General features: G+C 44.0%; 1 protein-coding gene across 1 annotated transcript in view; it reads left to right on the plus strand.

The window, feature by feature from the left end:
• The window catches only part of NR2E1 (nuclear receptor subfamily 2 group E member 1), a 73,433-nt gene that overhangs the window by 16,365 nt on the left and 40,597 nt on the right, over positions 1–16,471 (plus strand). Inside the window, exon 2 of the mRNA XM_073673178.1 lies at positions 10,344–10,489. Within this exon, the coding sequence (XP_073529279.1) occupies positions 10,344–10,489 (146 nt within the window). The remainder of the gene's footprint in view (positions 1–10,343; positions 10,490–16,471) is intronic.

Consider the following 16,471-nt stretch of genomic DNA (forward strand, 5'->3'; position numbering starts at 1 on the left):
GGTCGACGATCGGGACCCCCCACATACCTCAGCAGCGGCGGGGATCCCGGTGCTGTGACCTCTGACATCATCGAGACCGGATTGGCTCAGGTCTCGATGATGTCAGCGTCACACCAGCCAATCAGAGAGATCACCAGGGAAGTTTGTTTTAGCAACAAACTTTCACGGGCGATCTGGCTGATAAATACACTGTTTCTCCTCCGATCTCAGTGAGAGAGCAGAGGAGAAACAGTGTGACAAGAGCTGTCAGCCTTGCCACAGTAAAAGTGAAAAAAATAAAATAAAAAAGAAAGTAAGAGTTAGGGTTAGTCAGTCCTGTCAGATCTGTCAGTCAGTCAGTCCTGTCAGATCAGTCAGTCCTGTCAGATATGTCAGTCAGTCAGTCCTGTCAGATCAGTCAGTAAGTCCTGTCAGATCAGTCAGTCCTGTCAGATCAGTCAGTCCTGTCAGTCAGTCAGTCCTGTCAGATCAGTCGGTCCTGTCAGATCAGTCGGTCCTGTCAGATCAGTCGGTCCTGTCAGATCAGTCAGTCCTGTCAGATCAGTCAGTCCTGTCAGTTAGTCCTGTCAGATCAGTCAGTCCTGTCAGATCAGTCAGTCCTGTCAGTCAGTCCTGTCAGTCAGTCCTGTCAGATCAGTCTGTCCAGTCAGTCAGTCCTGTCAGATCAGTCAGTCCGGTCAGTCAGTCAGTCCGGTCAGTTCAGTCCGGTCCGTTCAGTCCAGTCAAAAAATATAAAAATAAAATGGCCCGTCAGACTTATACTTCAGAAGAGGTGTATGCCCTGCTGTGTTCTGATAGTGATGACAGTGCAATCTCAGATGGAGATATTGATTTTGAGGGCTTTAGTAGCGGTGACACTGAGAGCTCAGAAATGAGCAGTGATTCTGGTCCATCCTCAAGCCCAAGGACCAGTACAGCAATAGGGGCAAATAGCGCTACTGGAGAAACGTCTCCAAATCAGGGAACACTGGCCAGTACAAGCGCTGTCCCTGCTACTAGTGAATTGGCGCACGCCAGTATACAAGGGGATTTGCCACGTGATATAGCATTTCCCAGATGGGAGGCTTCGGATTCGGCTGCTCCATTCAGCCCTGATTTCAACGCCATTCCTGGTATAAATGTGGAGGTGGAAGATTTTGGACCAATTCATTTTTTTAATTTGTTTTTTACAGACAGCTTGCTAGAGCATATTGTCGTGCAAACAAATTTATATGCATCCCAATTCATAAGCCAGAATCCCCGATGTTACTATGCTAGGGCAAATTTATGGACACCAACTAATGTCCCAGAAATAAAAAAAAATTTAGGACTTACATTTGCCATGGGGCTTGTTAAAAAACCGAGCATTCGATCCTACTGGTCCAACCACCCTGTTCAAGCCACCCCTATGTTTTCAGTCGTTCTGCCTAGGACCCGTTATGAAATGCTCATGCGGTTTTGGCATTTTAACGACAATAGTCAATGCCTGCCCAGAAATGCCCCAGAACATGACAGGTTATATAAAATTAGACCCATCATTGAAAATTTGTCAGAAAAATTCTTAAGGCTCTACACCCCAACACAAAATATTTCTATAGATGAGTCCCTTGTAAAATTCAAAGGAAGACTGCACCTCAAGCAATTTATTCCATCTAAAAGGGCAAGGTTTGGAATAAAGATCTATAAAATGTGCGAAAGTTCAACCGGATACACATCCGCTTTTTGCATATACGAGGGGAAAGATAGCCAACTAAACCCACCAGGATGCCCTACTTATCTGGGGACATCTGGAAAAATTGTTTGGGAGCTGATAAGTCCATTTTTTCAAAAAGGCTACAATCTATATGTGGACAATTATTACACCAGCATACCCCTATTTAAAAGTCTGGTTGAACACAACATCGGGGCTTGTGGGACCATTCGTAAAAACCGTCAGGGGTTTCCACAGCCATTGGTCAACCAAAAGTTCCAAAAGGGGCAGTCAGGGGCTGTACGCAACGGAGAGCTGCTTGCCCTGAAATATAGGGATAAGAGGGATATTTTTGTCCTCAGCTCGATCCACACAGATGCCACAAGGGCCATTGTAGAACTAGGATCCACCACTCCGAAGCAAAAACCTGTGTCAGTCATTGACTACAACAAACACATGGGGGGTGTGGACCTTGCAGACCAGGTTCTACAGCCATACCAGGTATCAAGAAAGTCCTATACCTGGAATAAAAAGTTGGTTATTTATTTGTTTCAGGTGGCCATATACAATTCTTTTGTGTTGTACAAAAAAGCAGGAAATTCAGATTCTTTTCTTGATTATCAAGAAAAGGTAATTGAAAATCTTGTCTTTCAAAGTGTTAGCCCCGCTCATCCATTAGAATCTGAGGATGTGAAAAGACTCACTGAGCGACATTTTATTGCACTTATTCCAGCAACGTATGTGTATGTACTAAGAGAGGAATGAGGCGTGATACCCGCTACTATTGCCCACAATGCCCATCATTTCCAGCCTTATGCGTCACTGACTGCTTTAAAATCTTCCACACAGAACCACGTTTTTAAACTGTAAAAATGTATCCCAATTTGTCATTCAAACATTTGGTTCATTTAGTGAATGACACATTCGAGTAGAGCTCACTTAATTTCCAGGGGGGGTTCTCCAGAATCTAAACCTTCCATTGCGTGCTTGTTTCTGGAAATCATCCATTGAGTTAAAATGGTCACTAAACCCATAGATGAATTCCCAGAGGGGTGTCATTTCCAAAATGGGGTCACTTGTTGGGGGTTTCCTCTGTTTAGGCACCTCAGGGGCTCTCCAAATGCAACATGGCGTCCGCTATCGATTCCAGCCAAATTTCCATTCCAAAAGTCAAATGGCGCTCCTTACCTTCCGAGCCATGCCGTGCGCCCAAACAGTGGTTTTGCACCACATATGGGGTATCAGCGTGCTCAGGAGAAATTGCACAACACATTTTGGGGTCCATTTTTTCTGGCTGCCCTTGTGAAAATTAAAAATTTTAGGCTAAAATAGCAGTTTTGTGTTAAAAATGTGTTTTTTTATTTTCACACTTCAACATTATAAAATTCTGTGAAGCCCCTGGGGATTCAAGGTGCTCACCACACATCTAGATAAGTTCCTTGAGGGGTCTAGTTTCCAAAATGGGGTCACTTGTTGGGGGTTTCCACTGTTTAGGCACCTCAGGGGCTCTCCAAATGCAACATGGCGTCCGCTATCGATTCCAGTCAAATTTCCATTCCAAAAGTCAAATGGCGCTCCTTACCTTCCAAGCCATGCCGTGCGCCCAAACAGTGGATTTGCACCACATATGGGGTATCAGCGTGCTCAGGAGAAATTGCACAACACATTTTGGGGTCCATTTTTTCTGGCTGCCCTTGTGAAAATTAAAAATTTGAGGTTAAAGTAGCAGTTTTGTGAAAAAAAGTTAAATGTTCATTGTTTTATTCCACATTCCAAAAATTCCTGTGAAGCACCTGAAGGGTTAATAAACTTGTTGAATGTGGTTTTGAGCACCTTGAGGGGTGAAGTTTTTAGAATGGTATCACTTTTAGGTATTTTCTGTCATAAAGGCCCCTCAAAGTCACTTCAAATAAGATGTGGTCCCTAAAAAAATGTTTTTGTAAATTTTGTTGTAAAAATGAGAAATCGCTGGTCAACTTTTAACCCTTATAGCTTCCTAACAAAAAAAAATTTTGGTTCCAAAATTGTGCTGATGTGAAGTAGACATGTGGGAAATGTTATTTATTAACTATTTTGTGTGACATATCTCTCTGATTTAAGGGCATGAAAATTCAAAGTTTGAAAATTGCAAAATTTTCAAAATTTTTGCCAAATTTCCGATTTTTTTCACAAATAAATGCAAGTGATATCGAAGAAATTTTACCACTATCATGAAGTACAATATGTCACGAAAAAACAGTCTCAGAATCAGGGGAATACGTTGAAGCGTTCCAGAGTAATTACCTCATAAAGTGACAGTAGTCAGAATTGAAAAGATTGGCCCGGTCACGAAAGCAAAAACAGGCTCTGGTGCGAAGTGGTTAAAGATGGTTTTGTGGTCTTTTCCAGCCTGATCTACAATTCTTCTTCTGAGGTCCTCAGCAATCTCATTTGTTTGTGCCATGATACAGTTCCACAAACATGTTGTAAAAATCAGACTTTGATATATCACTATTCTTTCAAGTAAAACAGGTCACCCACTCACAACCGATTGTCATCCCATTAATTCAAAACACAAGACCTTCAAATTATCTGCTACTCCTAAATGTTCACATACCTTTGCCACTATCAGACATGTGATATTGGATAATTTTCCTTAATAAAAAAAAAATGACTAAGTCTTATTTTTGGCTCATTTATTTGATGTATTTTTATATATCTATTTTTAAGATTTGTGTGTTAATCTGATGTAGTTTTAGGTGCATTTTATGCAGAATTTAAGAGTTCAGAAACTTTCAAGCACCACTATATATGCTCTGAATTGTGGAGGGCTGCAGAATATGTTGGCCCCATATAAATCAAGACTATTGTTACTATTGACAATTAATGCAAATACTTATTAATACAGTCTTTTATTACTTTTTGATATTATTTTGATCAAGTTACTACTTTAATACCCGTAAACATGCAAGTAATATTATTTAGAAAAAATCTGGTGGCTCATTTAGAGGTGTAACTATTTGAATTTTATATGAAATTCCTTGAAAATCTTTACTTTTAACATTGAGCTTTGTTGTTCCACTGTTCTTCCTTTTAGAAAAGTGTGAAATTAACAACTGGGTGTTACCTGATGGGGGTGTGTCCTTGTACACTATAAAATTGCCCAATAAGTAACTGCCAGACTTTTACTCCTTTGACAAGTAGAATATTAACACACCCAGTTGTCAATTAATTAATGAATATTGTCAGACAAAATAAGGATGTACGCTTATGTGAACATTGCCTCACTTATGGCTTCATATGGTGGCTGTATATTTAGGGACAAAAAGAGGTGGAACCAAGGTTTTGTTGAGTAAAGTTTTCCTGATTTGTTCTGATGGGATGGTTCTTCAAGCTCACACACGGAGCAATTTTATGGCCAACTGAAAGCAGCATAAAGCTAGCCATACACATTAGATAGTTGTCAGCTGAATGATCATTCAAACCAAGTTCACCATACACAAGTGACTCGCCCCCTGGGCCGTGGGGCACTCGGAGCCGGGCAACAGGGCAATAATGGGGGTAGTAGTGGCAACCCGGTCCGTGGCTCAGGGTGGTCAGAACAGTGGCAGTCTTCTATATGTTTTGCAATGTCCGACTACGCCACCCGTGGATTGCGGTCAGAGTGAACCGCCGCTGCAGGGCAGACCGCTGAGCCTGGTGTTGTGGGTGCAGCAGAGAATAGTATAACTCCCCACGGGAGCAGTGTAGCCTCAGGGCAGTGAGAGTAGATGGTGGGGGTTGTGGTGCAGGACGTCCCAGTACCGTTAGTGCTGGCGCAGTAAGAAACACAAAGACAAAGTGTTGCAGTCCAGGGTCTTTTACTCACAGTTCGTATACTCCAAGCCACTTCTGTACAGGTAGTGACTGCCCAAGCCGTGCTGCGTCCACCAGGTGAGGGGCTCGGTCAACCCCCAGGCAATTCAGGAGCATGGCACAGAACTCCCTTCTATCCTTCCTCTGGCCGTGCCCCACCAGTGACCAAACTTCTGTCCAGCTGCCTCGGGCCTTCTCTGGGAGAACTTGGTGCCAGCTTCCCTGGCCCTATGTGGTGCCTTCCTAGTAGGTTTAGCGATGGGTTGCACCAATAGATGATCACGACCTCCGGTTCTTGGCTGAGGATTATTTGCCTCCACCAACTTGGGATCCGGTACCCTTTTCTTGCCTGACCCGTCACCCGTAATCTCCTGGGTCCTTAGGGTCCCTTCTACCTTCGTGTTCCTGAGCCTTTCTATTCTTTGGTTCCTTCTCTTTCTGTTCTGTTCCATTCTCTTTCTGTTATGTTCCTTTTTCCTCTCTCTCTCTCTCACCCTGCCCGTGACCCTGGGCCTGGCTCTGGAGCAGAACTCCAGCGGAGCCTCTGCTCCCCTTCTCCTCCACTCTCACTCTCTCCCCACAGACTGGACTCATCTCTAAGATGGTGCCCACCTTTTATACCTTCTCCTCCGTGTCTGAGCCCAGGTGACCTGCAACCAATGAGCTCCTTCCTATGCCCAGAAACCAGCCCCTATCTGCTCCCACATCACTAGGGTTCCCCCACTCCAGCCAGGGACATAGTCAGGCGTGCCTGCATACTAATGGGAGCACCGTAGAGCTGTCCCCCGGAAATGAGGAGTGTGTATATGTGCAGCTAACTGAGCCCTGGTCCATACTCCATCCTTACCCGGGAGTGGAATACCACACCTCTGGTTGAGGTGCAATACCCCTGTAGCGGCCGAACCCTCGGGGCGCTACATTCCCCCCTGGTAAACCACAGCACGTCCTTGGGCTGGAAAAGAGCAAAAACAATTGATTTACAAGACATGCAAAACTTTTTCAATAACTTTACATTTAGAAAACGACCGACATTATTCTTACTACCGGAGCTCTTTTGTCATATAAAACACTCTCATTATCATGTAGCAGCATATAAAACTTTTCATATAAAACATTTTTAAATAAAACATTTTCTTGTGCACTGGCCGCGTTGCAACTTGCGACCAGGTGTTCATTCTTCTTAAAGGTGCAACACTCTAGCAAACTTGTCTTGAGGTAGACGTTGCAGTTCTTTTATAAAACCAATAGGGGGCGCTTTAGGAAGCGCAACCATTTACAGGGACGGTCGCTCTCAGTCCTCAGCCAGGTAGGGAAGGGATGGCTGTTCTCAGTCCCCAGCCAGATTAGGAGAGGGGAGTGGCTGCTCTCAGTCCTCAGCCAGGTAAGGAGAAGGGGGGGGTAACTTTTAATAGTTTCATATCAGTCCCAACGGGGACCACGCTCTAAGCGGAAACAGTCCCAAAACAGTCTCTGTACCCTGACGGGTAACTATGTACACTGGCGCTTCTTCACTTTACTGTGAATGCTGACCTCCATACGCGCCTTGCTCCTGGTAGTCTTCAGGCCCGTCCGGGCCCTCTTGATATCCTTGGGCAGAGTGGCGCTGTTCCTCCTCTTCTACCACTCTGTGGACGTGGAGGGTGTACCACCCCTTTACGCCTTGATGTCTAGTGTAGGTCACCACGTCCCCAGGATACAGGTCTCGCCCTCGGTGACCCTCCGGCAGGTGGCTCTCGACATCCCTCGGGGTCACGAACACATCACTGATGGTGTTCGGGTCTCTGATGAAACCCCAGCCGTGCTCCATTTGAAACTTGACGACAGTCCCGGTGGCTCGGGGACCGTCGGCAGCTCGTAGGTCTCGCCGGGTTCTCATTTTCTGTTCCGCACTCTGAACTTGATGTTGTTCTTGCCTGATGCGCCGCTCCCGCTGTTCTCTTTCAAACATCGCCAACTGCTGGCGGCAGGACTCCCGTCGGCGGGCTGCGCCCGCCCGCGTTTCCTGAGTAAACCCCATCAGATTTTCTCCCGTCGGGTCCCACTCAAACTGGGCGTCCTCGAGCGGGGGCTGGGAGACTTCCATGGGCTCCGGAGCAGGTATCAGGGGTTCAGGTGGGGCTCCGGCCTCCGCGGACAGGCTTCTCTGGAGGCGGGGGTTAACATATCCGGGGGGCCAGATGAAAGGGAGCCCATCCGGACCGGTATGCTGGGCGAACAGATCCACGCCCAGGGGTGGTACAGCAGAGGCAGGGGGCGCTGGTCGGGCAGCGGCGCCCAGGGGCACTAGGCCTTGCGACCAGGCCTGCGGTGGTCGTCTTCCGGTCACGCCCGTGGTTAAAGGGCACGGCGCGGGGCGGGGCTCAACGGCGGAGCCTACGGCCTGGGGCCCAGTTGGTAGCGGGGGAGGCGTGGTGGCAGCTACGGCTCCCGGGGCTTCGGGCTGCGTGACAGGAGGTAAGGACAGGGTTGCGGCCCCTGGACTCGGGGTAAGGACTTCCCCGTTACCTGCCTCCGCGGCTGTGGCCTCCTCCGCGGCATCGTCCTCTGCCTCCGTTCCACTCTCACCGCCCTCGGAGGCAGGCGTGCTGCTGGGTGGTGGGAGCGCCTCCTGCTGCTGGGTCACGGCCCGCCGGGCCATCTCTTCCTTCCACCCGGCAATCACGTCCCGCTGCGCCCGGACCATCCTCCGGTCCCGCTCCTCCAACGCAGCCCGCACATAATCGGGGTCTTCCTGGGGGAGTTGTGCTAGCAGCTCCGTGAAGCTGCATGGTGGTTCGGCCAGCAGCAGGCCCCTCGCCAGAGTGCTGGAGCTGGCTCCTCTCTCCATCTCCGGGTGTGGTCCGGTGAGACTGATCCAAACCACACCCGGCCCCACAGTTTTCTTCTCTTTCCGCCCCCATTGGGGGTGGTCTTGGGGCAATCTGCTGATAATCTCTTTCAGGGGCAGCCCCCCCACCTTGATGGACATCTCTACAGCCGCACTCATGGCTGTTGGGGGTGGGCTCCTTCTTTAGCGCCATTCTTGTACCTGGCCCACGATGGGAGGTGGCTTCCTGTTGTCTTTTGGCGCGCACATTATGGCGTCCGTTCTTCTGGGGCGGGCGCCATTTTTAATACAGTGAAACAGTCTCTTTTCAGGCACGCAATACCCGTTTGTGGCGGGTTGGTCACTATCCTGCCGACTACGCCAAAGCTGACTCGCCCCCTGGGCCGTGGGGCACTCGGAGCCGGGCAACAGGGCAATAATGGGGGTAGTAGTGGCAACCCGGTCCGTGGCTCAGGGTGGTCAGAACAGTGGCAGTCTTCTATATGTTTTGCAATGTCCGACTACGCCACCCGTGTATTGCGGTCAGAGTGAACCGCCGCTGCAGGGCAGACCGCTGAGCCTGGTGTTGTGGGTGCAGCAGAGAATAGTATAACTCCCCACGGGAGGAGTGTAGCCTCAGGGCAGTGAGCGTAGATGGTGAGGGTTGTGGTGCAGGGCGTCCCAGTACCGTTAGTGCTGGCGTGGTAAGAAACACAAAGACAACATGTTGCAGTCCAGGGTCTTTTGCTCACAGTTCGTATACTCCAAGCCACTTCTGTACAGGTAGTGACTGCCCAAGCCGTGCTGCGTCCACCAGGTGAGGGGCTCGGTCAACTCCCAGGCAATTCAGGAGCATGGCACAGAACTCCCTTCTATCCTTCCTCAGGCCGTGCCCCACCAGTGACCAAACTTCTGTCCAGCTGCCTCGGGCCTTCTCTGGGAGAACTTGGCGCCAGCTTCCCTGGCCCTATGTGGTGCCTTCCTAGTAGGTTTAGCGAGGGGTTGCACCAATAGATGATCACGACCTCCGGTTCTTGGCTGAGGATTATTTACCTCCACCAACTTGGGATCCGGTACCCTTTTCTTGCCTGACCCGTCACCCGTAATCTCCTGGGTCCTTAGGGTCCCTTCTACCTTCGTGTTCCTGAGCCTTTCTATTCTTTGGTTCCTTCTCTTTCTGTTCTGTTCCATTCTCGTTCTGTTCCTTTTTCCTCTCCCTCTCTCGCCCTGCCCGTGTCCCTGGGCCTGGCTCTGGAGCAGAACTCCAGCGGAGCCTCTGCTCCCCTTCTCCTCCACTCTCACTCTCTCCTCACAGACTGGACTCCTCTCTAAGATGGTGCCCACCTTTTATACCTTCTCCTCCGTGTCTGAGCCCAGGTGACCTGCAATCAATGAGCTCCTTCCTATGCCCAGAAACCAGCCCCTATCTGCTCCCACATCACTAGGGATCCCCCCCTCCCCACTCCAGCCAGGGACATAGTCAGGCGTGCCTGCATACTAATGGGAGCACCGTAGAGCTGTCCCCCGGAAATGAGGAGTGTGTATATGTGCAGCTAACTGAGCCCTGGTCCATACTCCATCCTTACCCGGGAGTGGAATACCACACCTCTGGTTGAGGTGCAATACCCCTGTAGCGGCCGAACCCTCGGGGCGCTACACAAGCATTCCTGCGTTCTCTATGAGAAAGCTGCTGCCATCTAGCAGCATATGGATCATCTGTCTGGGGAGAGTGTGGAGGCTCCATACACATTAGATGGTCGGTCAATCCTGCTGAGTCCGGACAACTTTTATCTAAGGCATGTGTTGGCCATAATTCTACCTTAGCCTACTGAATGACTACCGGGGAGATGAGTAAACATTTTATCCTGCTAGATTAAAGTCAAAATAATAGTTTAATGTATACACAGAAATGGCTCATGGTTGCTCATAATAGTACGAAGATTGAGACGAGACGGTAATATATATCTTGTAAAAAGAGCAGACAATAATGATGACCATAGCAATCAATTAAATAAATGATTACTTTTGTTATAGGCCGGATCTTGGATATTCCTTGTAAAGTATGTGGTGATCGCAGTTCGGGGAAACATTACGGAGTTTATGCTTGTGACGGGTGCTCTGGATTCTTCAAGAGAAGCATTCGGAGGAACAGGACTTATGTGTGTAAATCTGGAAATCAGGTTAGTATTGTGCCGTCTTTATGTATGTGAAGATATGCTGTGTTATATAAATAATGGAAAGCCTATATTAAACTGCTTCACATTATTTCAAACTACAGTCCAAGAGAAATGTGTTGTAATGGAGTCCTTGAGCGTTTTTAAGAGAAATGCTTAAGTAAGTGCTTGTTCTTTCATTAGTGACTGAATACAGGTGTGGATATTCTTTGCGGTAATAGCACTGAGGTGGAATGATTTAAGACATACTTGATACGCATAAGTGGGAAACAATGCGATAAACAAGATGAAATCTATAACCAGCTTCAGCTTTTTATAATGTGATTAGAAGATTACCAATTTTGATAGGATGGTGTGGACTAAAACCTTCTACCAGATATAGTGAAGCACCACATTCCTTTATAAATAAAATGACATTGTTGTTGGAGAATTGACTCCATATGGCCGGTTGTAACACTATAAAATATGATGATAAGTGTCCCTATTACTACCCGAAAGGGCCCAACTTTCTAGCAAAAGTTAGATCCGAACTTCCGGTATTGGGATCCTGGCATGCAGATCCCTCTGTGCCCCTCCCACCTTTATATGTTGTAACGCTGGTTTAGCTTAAAGCGCAAGATCTTGGGATTACATGTGAAATCTTGAGCTGTCACAATAGAATCATAGAATTATAGAATATTAGAGTTGGAAGGGATCTCCAGAGTCATCGTGTCCAACCCCCTGCTCAATGCAGGATTCATTAAACCATCTCAGACAGATGTCTGTCCAGCCGCTGTTTGAAGACTTCCATTGTGACAGCCTGTTCCACTTGTTGATCACCCTCAATGTCAAAAAGTTTTTTCTAATATCTACAGTAATCTGGATCTTCTCTCATTCAATTTCATTCCATTGTTTCCCGTGTTTCCATGTGAAAATGAGAATAAGGATGATCCCTCTACACTGTGACATCCCTTCAGATATTTGTAGACAGCTATTAAGTCTCTTCTCAGTCTTCTCTTTTGCAAGCTAAACATTCCCAGATCCTTTAAGAGTCCCTCGTAGGACATTTTTGCAGTACGCTCACCATCCTGGTAGCTCTTCTCTGAACTTGCCCCAGTTTTTATATGCCTTTTTTAAAATGTGGGGGACTACATGCCGGGATCCTGCAACCCAGAAGTTCGGACCCGACTTTTGTAGAAAATTGGGTTCTTTAGGGGGGCATTAGGGATACTTAGCATTTTTGATAATAAGTGTTATTTAAAAGAACCATCAATTTGTGGTTGACCACTGTATCTTAGAGTATTTTGGAGGAAGTCTGCTCTGAAAAACACCTGAACAAGTGCTCAAAAATGCTTAAAAGACTCTTCCTTTTTATTTCTATTGAAAAATGACTTTGCACAGTTCATATTCTCAGGTCTTTGGATAATTTTTTTATGTTCTTCAGGTTTCAAAAAACACCAAGCGTTTAAAAGAAGTGACCTGACCATCATTTAGATTTTTTTTTGCTATGAGCCGCTAGTTTAGAATAGAAGTCAATGCAAAGGCTTCAAAAACGCCAAAAATACTCTTTTTTTAACATTTTGTGAGCATTTTTTAAACTTTTCCCCTTATAAAACATGTATGTTTTATTCATTATTAAGAAATGAACAAAATACTTCAGAAAACAGTAACAAAACGCTAGCAAACAAAAAATGCTTCAGGATGAAAAAAAATGCTAAAAAAAATTATCATACGACGATCACTTACTGAGGCTGTTTCTGCTGGAACAACGCATCGTTTTTGAGTTCCCCAAAAAAACACTTTGAAAACATACCATTAAATAATGGTGAGAGGAACTACTTAAGCCACTAAGAAGCAATTGATAGTCCCAATACCTCAAAAACACATTGAGAATGTTGAACAATATGGTGTATGCAGAAACCTGTACCTTACATTTAAAAATGAGTCACGTAGCTAAGCGAGGGATCGGGGATCTGTGCCCTAGATGCTGAGTTCTAATAAATCACTCAGCCTTGGACAAGGGACTAAGATTGAGACTTAGTTCAGTAAACTGAATTCTTGTCATAAGTGATGGAGAGAATTAAGGGGTTGTCCAAGATTGGAAATATATTACTGCTTTTGTTCCAGAAACAGCGCCACTTATGTGTACTGGTCGTGTCTGGTATAGCAGCTCAGTTCTAATCACTTAAGAGGTGCAAGGTTGTAGAAACCCAATGGAACTCATGGATAGAAGAAAGCAACCCTGTTTTCCTATTCATAGACAAACTCTTTAAAGTTTCATGATGAAATGTGGAGATAGGCAGAACACCTGCACTAAAGCTCTTTAAAAGCTGTGGATACCAAGTGTCCATACTGTGAATAGCTCATACTAAAGATTAGTAAGGGAAAAAAGAGGAATAAATAAAGCCAAAAAAGGCCTGAGGAGGAAGTTGGGTGATGAAAATGGTACAATATTAAGCATAAATTAAGGACTACATGCAAACATTCATTGTTTTGGAAAACTCCAAGGTTACAATAAGCTTTTAGTGAGTTTTTGATGGTGCAGAATTTCTGCACCTATTATTTAAATTATGTTACCTGTGATTTTTTCATAGCGGTTTTTGAGTGCATTTTTTTACATGTTTTTAGAGGGTTTTTCATGCTGTGTTTTTTTGTCTCTTGTTGGTGTGTCATACTTTAAATAAAGCTGCTTTATTTTTGATACTTCTTGTTATTTGGCTTTGACAAAACTTTATTGACATACTTAGGTATGGTTTCCATGCATTTTTGATGTGTTTCTGCCACAGAAACGCACTTAAAACACTTGTGTGTTTTTTACCAGAGGATTTTCCGCATCTTATGCAAGTCTATGGGGAAAATCCACACATAAAACTCAAGACAAAGTTGACATGCTGCAGACTTGAAACCCGCCCTGAAGGTTAGTTTACGCGGAGTTAAAAAAAAAAAAGCACAGCGGGAATGAGATTTCTACAAATCCCATCCACTTTGCTGGAACTGTAAGATGTAGCGTCAAAAACGCACCAAAAGCTTATCGTGGGAAAGTAACCAAAAAAAACAAATTTTTTATCATTCATCCATTTGCAAACTTCATCGTGAAGTGTTAGAAAGGAAAGCGTTCCTTCTTTTAACTTTGTATAAGGCCACAGCCCACTATCAGTATTCGGTCAGTATTTTTTCTCAGGAGTTGGGAGCCAAAACCAGGTGAGGAACAATCAGAGAAAAGGTAGAATAGAAACAAGTCACCAATTCTGCATTTATCACCCATTACTGGTATTGGCTCCCACTCCTGAGAAAAAATACTGACCAAATACTGATCAAATACTGATAGTGGGGCCGTGGCCTAACACTGCTTTTTAAAAGATTATTTTGATATCACCTATTTGTTTTACTAAAGCCACTATTAGACTTTCCCATGGCATATACAAAAAATTACAGCTTATAGCAGCATTCAAAGAGGCCATGCAAGCGGATTGTAATTTCACCAGTCAAAAATGTAAAATATAGAAGACATAAAGCGAAGTGTTCTTGCCTTTTGAATATCTCGAGAAACATTGAAAAATGACCTCACTGTACTGGTTCTCTGCTGTATGCTATAAGCTACATGATACATATACTGAGAGCTGTGCTTTTTGCTTCGCTGTAAATCTGATATGTGCTTCTCATATTTCAGCCTCACTGATTGTAAGAAATACTGAAAGAAAAGCAGCATGATATGATTGTCAACCATTCATTTCCACAAGTGGCTATATAATAGACTAGTAGATTGACACTACAAGGACTATAATAACTTATTTAGGCATTTTGTTTAATAAATTATAGGCTTATACACACTTACAAAAACATACCAAAGTACATCCGTTAAAACTAGCACATATAAAGTAGAAAATATAAAAAAAAGTCCATATATACACTTATGGTCAAATTATTATGACACCTTCACGTTACACATACAGGGCATTTTGTGATATCCTATTTTTAATCCACATACATTAATATAGAGTTGGCCCCCTCTTCCACTCTTCAAGGAAGACTTCATACAAGATTTTGTAGTGTGTCTGTGAGAATTTTCACTCATTCATCCAGAAGAGCATTTTTAAGTTTAGAAATTTATGGTGGATTAGAGGACCTGGATGACAATTTCCTTACAACCTCATTCCAAAGGTGTTCGATGGTGTTGATGTGAGGGCTCTATTGGGGTCAGTTAAATTATCCCACACAAAACTCACTCAACCATGTATTTATAGACCTTACATTGTGCATTTAGGCACAGTCAGGCTGGAACAGAAAGGAGTCTGCCTTACAGTATACCCATATAGTTGGAAGCATACAATTGTCCAAAATGCTGAAGTATTAAGATTTCACCTCACCAGTAGTGTCCTGAATATTGAACAAGTGTTCAATGGGATTTAAATCCGGACTCATTGCTTGCCACTTCAGAACTCTCCAGCGCTTTGTTTCCATCCATTTCTGGGTGCTTCTTGAAGCATATTTGGGGTCATTGTTCTTCTGGAAGACCCATGATCTAGGATGCTAAGCCAGCTTTCTGACACTGGGCACTACATTGCGACCAAAGATCCGTTGGTAATCTTCAGATTTCATAATGCCTTGCACACAATCAAGGCACCCAGTGCCAGAGGCAACAAAACAACCCCAAAACATCTTTGAATCTCCACCATATATGACTGTAGGTACTGTGTTCTTTTAAAAAAAAGGGATAGTTGTTCCAGCGTCTGGTAAAATAATTATTTTATTTTTCATCCATTAAAAACTTGCAAAAATTACAAAGGTTGCATAGACAGGGTAGGGGAGCAGACGCGTTTCGAACGTTCACTTGCGTTCTTTATCAATGCATAGCTACACAATGAAAAGGATTTTCTAAAATACTAAAAATGTGCCAATGAAAACAGATGGAACAAATCACATGACATAATTACCACATTAAGCATCAGGTGCATGAAAACAGTCCATAGCGATACATGGTTTCTCTCTTCAGATTAAAACCCTTTGGGCTTCTTGAATCCAGATTAAATATCCAATACGCTTCTTTTGTCAATAATTTTCGCTTTATATCTCCACCTCTTGCATGTGGAAAAAGTTTTTCAATACCTAAAACTTTCAAATAAGACATGTCACGATTGTGCTCAATAATAAAATGCTTTGCAATAGCAGAGACATTTCTACTGGTGTTATTTGAATTAAGTATGTCATTATAATGTTCATTAAACCTAGTTTTTAATTTACGTGTAGTACAACCTATATAAAATTTATCGCATATAGTACAATTCATTTTGCATACCACGTTCTCTGAATCACAATTAATATACTGTTTGATTTTATATTCATTTGAATGATCAGAATCATGAAAAACAGCACAGTAATCCTTATATACCTAATTTGTCCTGGTATGGTAGATTTATTGATGATATGATATTCATCTGGCAAGGAGATGAATCTGCCATTCCAGGATTTGTTACATTTTTGAATGACAATTCATTTAATTTGCAGTTTACTGTTTCTTATAGTTCAAAAGTTTTGGTGTTCTTAGATTTGATTCTTACGGGCATTCCAGGTGAAATTGTATCCACTGCTATTCATCGCAAACCATCTGCAGGTAATTCCATCATGCATTTTTCTAGTAGTCAACCACAGCATGTAGCTATAGCCATACCAGTAGGTGAGTTCACAAGAATTGTCAGAAATTGCTCTCATCCCATAGTTGCTGAAAATGAAGTAATATTAACCTCAAAAATATTAAAACAACGGGATTATCCCCAATGGGTATTGGACAGGGGTAAAAAAATAATTTGTGACAAAAAACGGACTGATCTATTGCGTCCTAAAACAAAAGTAAAAAATGATTTTTTGAAAAGTAAACCTGTCATCTCGCTGCAATATAGTGCACAATTTTCAGAAATAAAAAAATTGTTTACTAAACATCTACCAATACTTTTTGAAGATGAAACATTAGCATGCATTTTGAAAAAAGGCTGTAATGTTGTGGCAAAAAAG

The sequence above is a fragment of the Phyllobates terribilis genome, unplaced genomic scaffold (genome assembly GCF_046119375.1).
Source record: "Phyllobates terribilis strain yellow unplaced genomic scaffold, ASM4611937v1 Scaffold_3__8_contigs__length_932513732, whole genome shotgun sequence".
Classification (NCBI taxonomy): domain Eukaryota; kingdom Metazoa; phylum Chordata; class Amphibia; order Anura; family Dendrobatidae; genus Phyllobates; species Phyllobates terribilis.